This window comes from Dama dama, chromosome 20, assembly GCF_033118175.1.
Source record: "Dama dama isolate Ldn47 chromosome 20, ASM3311817v1, whole genome shotgun sequence".
In the NCBI taxonomy this organism is placed as follows: domain Eukaryota; kingdom Metazoa; phylum Chordata; class Mammalia; order Artiodactyla; family Cervidae; genus Dama; species Dama dama.
The window spans coordinates 20,119,761-20,125,548 of record NC_083700.1 but is presented as its reverse complement, the minus strand read 5'-3'; the positions used below and the strand labels follow the sequence as shown (position 1 = coordinate 20,125,548).

Genomic DNA, 5,788 nt, shown 5'->3' with positions numbered 1-5,788 from the left:
ATTCTCCAGGCAAAAACACTGGAGTGGGTTGCCATTTCCTTCTCCAATGCATGAAAGTGAAAAGTGAAAGTGAAGTCGCTCAGTCGTGTCCAATTCTTAGTGACCCCATGGACTGCAGCCTACCAGTCTCCTCCATCCATGGGATTTTCCAGGAAAGAGTCCTAGAGTGGGGTGCTATTGCCTTCTCCTACCAAGGGCACTAGGGATCTGCAAAACAGGAATGGTAGGGAGAGTCCAACCAGAATGAGAAAGAAAGGGGAGGAGCTGGGTATCCTGGGTTGGAATTTCTGCAGAAGGATCCTTTGGAAGGCAGAGACTCTCTGCTCCATCTCTGGAGATGGAGCACGCAGAGGAAAGGGCTGACGTGGAACTGGGCTGGGGGTGCTGATCTTTTCAGGCATGGCGGGCAACCTTTTGCATAAACCTTTGGCTGTCAGGCTCATTAGATTCAGGCAAGGTCACTGGGTTATAGGTTTAATAGGCAGGCAGAAGGGTAGGAAGCAGGATTCTGACAGAAAGAAGGGGTGGAAAAGACTGAAGTAAAAAAACTCGAGCGATCACATTTAGTTGTGGCTGCCACTGTCATGGCCTTTTGATAGCAGGTTTAATGATATGACAGCAGCTTTAATGACATGGCGGGGGTGGGGGCTCATGCAGACCCAGTGCCAGCATGTAGTCTGCCCACCCCCCATTTCCCACTCCCCCGTCACATCCTCTTCCCTTTAGCTTGCGGTCATTGGCCCTAGTTCCTTGTGCCTAGAGAGGGGACAGAGCAGCAAGAGGGAGAGAGAGACACCACCTGGATACAGAGCAGACTCCAAGAAGCAGTTGCACTTTCCAGCCCCAACCCTGAAGTAGCCTTATCGCTGCGGTTGGCAATTGGTATTGGTTATTAAGGGTATGTATAATTGTGTGTGAAGGAAGTCTGGAGTTTAGCAGACTGGAGGGTTATAGTTCCTGCTTTGTATGTGGTGTGTGGGCAGGGCTGGGCTGACTACAGGATCTACACCTTCCGTTTCCTGGGACCCTCAGGGAAGAGATGACAATGCTACCCTTAAACTGCAAAAGCCTGAAGAGGCAGGCTATGAGGAGGCAGCACCTGCTGCTGGAGTGGTGTGGGCAGGAGGTGGGGAAGATCTGGGCCGTTTGGGATGAACGTCCAGTCTGAGCAGCCTTGGTTCTCTCCCATTGTGGTATCTGAAGCTGGCCTAGATGAGGCCCCACTGTGGAAGGAAAGGTCAGAAGAGCTTGGCAGTGACCCGGTTACCCCCAGAGTTCTTATCCCCAGAGGTCCGAGGTGCCACAAAGTCGAAGGTCATGTGATGTTTGACCCGGCCTTTGCCTTTGCTCCAGAGGGCGATGAGGCCAAAACAGAGGGTCACTGAAGTGAGGAAGGGGAGGAAGCCAACTGCCAGCACCATAGCTATGCCTCTGCTGTCCAAAAAGAAAGGCCCTGGGATCCCTGGTGAGGTGATGTTGGGGTCAGAGAGAGTGCCATTTGGTGGTTCAACTTGGATCACTTCCAGCCAGGTCCTCAGGGAGTCATTCCCTGCCACGTTGCTGACCACACAGACATAGGCCCCTCTATCCCGGAGCTGCACAGAGCGGATCTCCAGCGTCCCATCCTGTAGGACCCTCACTCTCCCAGCCCTCCCCAGCCGAGCCCCCTGAGGCCTCATCCAGGAGACGGTGGGGGCTGGGTCCCCATCTCCAGAGCAGGAGAAAACAGCATGCCCCCCCTCCTCAGCCATGACCCAGCGCGGCCCGGATTTTCGGATCAGGGCTGGTCGGCAGGTGAAGTGCCCTGGAGGTAGGATGTCTGAAAACTCCCTCAGGCTTTTCCCCTGGACATGCTGGGGGCCAGCACAGGCAGGTGGGGTAGAGCCAAAGTCCAGGCGGCGGCGGAGCCGGAGCAGCCAGAGGAGGCGGCAGTCACAGGTCAGGGGGTTGCCTGACAGCCTCAGGGTGACCAGTTTGTCTGGAGAAGGGAAGGCTGCTTCCTCCAGTGTCTGAAGGGCGTTGTCTGCCACATCCAGGAGGTGGAAGGCTGTCAAGCCGTGGAAGGCGTGGGCCGCGATGGAGGTGAGGCAGGCACCCGACAGCCGGAGCTCCTGGAGCCGCACCAGGGAACTGAGCCTCCGTGCTGGGATGGCTGAGATGGGGTTCCGAGAAAGATCCAAGACCCTGAGGAAGCTCAGGTGGTGCAGTGCTTGGAAGGGCACCGAGCTCAGATTGCAGTGGGTGATGGCCAGGCTGCTGAGATTGAGCCCGCCCAGGCTCCCTGGCTCCAGAGCCTCCAGAGATGGCCAGTGGTGGATCTCCAGCTCCCTTAGCTGCCCCAGCCCCCGCAGTGCCCCCGCTGGCAGCCGCCCGATGTCCAGTTCTCGGAGCCTCAGGGCCCCCAGTGCCGGGAGACGGGCCAGGGCTGGGCCAGGCACGGTGCTGAGGTTGCAGCGCTCCAGGGTGAGGGTGCTCAGCTTGGCCAACCCGGCAAAGGCTCCCGGAGCCACAAACACCAGGTGGTTGTCCCCAACCTCCAGCTGCTGGAGGCTGCCTAGCTCTCTGAAAGCGCCGTCAAGGAAGAGGACAATCTGGTTGAGGCGAAGGTCCAGCAGTGTGAGGGCAGACAGGCCCGAGAAGACCCCGGGCCCCATGATTCGCAGCCGGTTGCCCTGCAGCCTCAGGGTGAGCAGGCTGTGCAGGCCATGGAAGGCCCCTGGCTCCAGGGTGGAGAGCTGGTTGTAGCTCAGGTCCAGTTCCCGGAGCTGGCTGAGGCGGGAGAGCATTCCCTGCTGAAGCCCCCACAGGCGGTTCCCACTCAGGTCCAGGAACTCAGTGTCTCGTGGGAGTCCCCCCGGGACAGCCTCCAGTCGCCGGTGGGCACACAGCACGGCCTGGGGGTGGGAGGTGCAGTCACACACAGCGGGGCAGGTGCCGCTGCTCCCCACCGCCGGCAGGAGGAGCAGGAAAAAGACGGGGGGCCATGGGGGCCAGGCTTGCTTTGGAGCTGTGGCCACAGCCATGCCCTCTTTGCTCCTGGAACAGAGGATGACATGGCCCTTTTTGGAAAGTGGCTCAGATGATGGGTACCATGGATTTCCCTGAGCCTCCATAGAGGAGAGGGATTGAGCTACCTGTCTCAGTGTAGCCAGGTAGTGTGCAGACACAGGAGAGATTCTGGCATATATCCCCTGGAGCCTCATCTCTGGGGACTCTCTACTCCCCTCCACCACCCCTGGGTAACAGGCCAAGTGCTTACTAGCTCATGGAACCCTAGTCCAGTGGGGAAGGTTTTATGGGAACATGACAGGAAGCAGCAGGGAAGTAACTTTTGAGTTTCCCTCTATCTCAGAGATCCAGAAATACCCAGGTCCCTTCTCCGGACAGCTGCTCTCCTAGTCTCTGCCCTGTCCCTCTCTGCCCACCCTTCTCTCATTTTATCTGCCCACAGCTTTGTGTAAGGCTTAAGGGGGTCATATCCCCGGATCCTGATCGGAGAGAGGCCTCACCTTGACTAAGTCATCCACGCCTGGGAAGCATGTGGGCCTCAATTTGGCCCCCCAGGCTCCACTCACTGCCTCTCTGCCCTCCTCCAGCCTAGCCCAGGGCCCGAGGCCCCAGACTAACACGAGGCAATCTCCCCAGGACGCCTTGTGGATGACAGCCAAGCTGCACATTAAATGTGGCAGAGGATACAGGGCACACATGAATCCCTCACCAGGGCCCCAAGGGCAGCCCACCTCCTCTGTGGATGACGTTGCGGTGTAAGGGACCCAAGAGAGGCCTGAGCATTATTTGCTTGGCCCTCAGACTTAGGCTTCTCTCATGCCCCTTCATGGTGTTTTGATTCAAACCCAGTGTGGGAGTCTGAGAGAGATCTCATGTTGCCTTTGGCCTCTGTTGCCTGAGAAATGCACAAGAGACATACTGGGAGCCAGGGAGGCATAGACGAGTGAGGAGGGACAGTGTCTGACCAGATACCATGGTGGGAGTAGGCAGGCCCTTGGCTGGCATGGGAGATCTCCGCACAGGCTGTGTGCCCAGCCTGTCAACTTAAAGTAAGTTTCTGGGTGCCAGGTGCCTGGGCAAAATTAGGAAGATGGTGACTATGATGACCACTGGAGGCTGAACGAGGTGACAGAGGAGAAAAGATCCCATGGACCCACCCTGTTCAATGACCACTGGGACCCCAAGAGAGGGGAGGTACTGAAATTGGCAAGGGATGGCTGCAGAGATAGGACAAGAGCAAACTAATGCTCCCTGGGAAGCAGGAGGCCTGGGTTTCTTTCTAGCTGCATATCCCAGTCACCTTTGACCTTTCAGACTTCTGTCTTTCTGGGCCCTATGATGTCAACTTTCTACCACATGGACCATTTTCTCCCAGGTGGAACTTAGGAAAGACAGTTTAAGAGAGAGTGTGATTTTTTTTCCCCTTTATTTCCCACACTGTACCCCCTCCCACAAGGATCATTCAGGTGGCTACCCTACAGCTATTTCAGAGGACCATAGTAGTTCAGGAACTGCAGAAAGAGACCAAAAGAGCAAGGGGTGTGCGACACTGTTCTAGGGCTTGGGCATGAGAAAGAATGGCTCAGCTGAGGCTACTGAGCAGGCTCCTCTGCTCCCAACCTAACAGGTATGGATGGCATACTAAGAGTTCTCCAGGGAGCAATGTCCCAGCTTCCCTCATCCCTGCCCCCCTCCCCCAGTGCCTGTCCTGGGAAGTCCACCTGACAGCTAGCTCTTTATCACTACTGCTGCAGTTCCTGCTCTTCCTTCTTTCCTGCATTGAGCAAAAGTGCAGTGAAGCGTGTAACCCAGCTTCCCTCCTTCCCACTCTTGTGAGCATCCTCTTAGTCTCCAGAGCCCGCCAGACCAGGGGCTGGCAGCTCCAGCCCCCTTCTCTTTAAAGGTGGCTAATGTAATCACAAACTTCCTTTGCCAAGCTCCGTGGCTATGGGACTGGCTCCCGGCCACTGTGCAGGAAGAGATAGGTGTCAGAACCACTTCTTTCTCCCCTCATGTGGGCTGGGGTCCAGGGGCATCACCCTCAAGAAGCAGGGTGCTTTATTCTTCTTGTCTCTGTGTGCCAGTCCAGGGACACATTTGATCCTGGACGGCCTCTTTAAAGCAGACCTGAGTGAAGCATGGGAAACTACATGTGGAGGGGGCTCCTGGAGGAAAGATCTCTGGAATATCCATACTGATTGCAAAATAATCCTTCCCAGAAGTAGAGAGAGCACCTGGGAAATGGAGGGAGATCTCCTTGGAGTCCTTCTGCCCAGGGGCACCTGGGACATCTTACTTTTCCCATCAGAGTCCTAAGGGGCCAAGATCAATGGTGGGCTGGGGGTGGAGTGGGCACAAACCCTCTAGCCCTCATGGGTCTGGCCTTGTCTCTGAGCATGTTATGGAGAAGGGCAGCTGCAGCTCCAGGACAGGAGGTGGGGGCACTTACCGGAGAAGCCAGAGGGTGGCATCAAGTTGGGCGCCGCATCTGTCCAGGGCTGGGGGCCCGTCCCATTCAAGCTGCCCCTCGGCCAGCAGCTCCCCGTGTACCTCACTCCCCGCCTGCCTGCCTGCCGGGCCGCCGCTGCTATTGCTGCTGCGGCTGCCTGCTGCCAAGACCGAGGTAGACAGAAGAGCCAGAAAGCATTTCTCCTTTTTTTTTTTTTCCTCTCTCTCTTTTTAAACCAGGCGAGAATGAGTCTGCAGCAACCCTGTTGGTGCAAAATAAATAAATAAAGCAACCAGGGAGGGCTGCAGCAGTCGCCACTACAGGCTGGCC

At 56.8% G+C, this 5,788-nt stretch overlaps 1 protein-coding gene across 1 annotated transcript; it reads right to left on the bottom strand.

The window, feature by feature from the left end:
- Positions 1 to 551: 551 nt before the first annotated feature.
- On the bottom strand, positions 552 to 5,531 carry LINGO4 (leucine rich repeat and Ig domain containing 4). Its single transcript, XM_061120804.1, has 2 exons — positions 5,459 to 5,531; positions 552 to 3,036 (listed from the first exon to the last, which is right to left on the bottom strand). Exon 2 carries the CDS (start codon positions 3,021 to 3,023, stop codon positions 1,239 to 1,241), a length of 1,785 nt encoding a protein of 594 aa, XP_060976787.1. The 5' UTR covers positions 3,024 to 3,036; positions 5,459 to 5,531; the 3' UTR covers positions 552 to 1,238.
- Between the last annotated feature and the right edge of the window lie 257 nt (positions 5,532 to 5,788).

Bases quoted from the DNA above. Each gene is read 5' to 3' on its own strand.
- LINGO4 (XM_061120804.1), bottom strand. From the start codon at position 3,023: ATGGCTGTGGCCACAGCTCCAAAGCAAGCCTGGCCCCCATGGCCCCCC.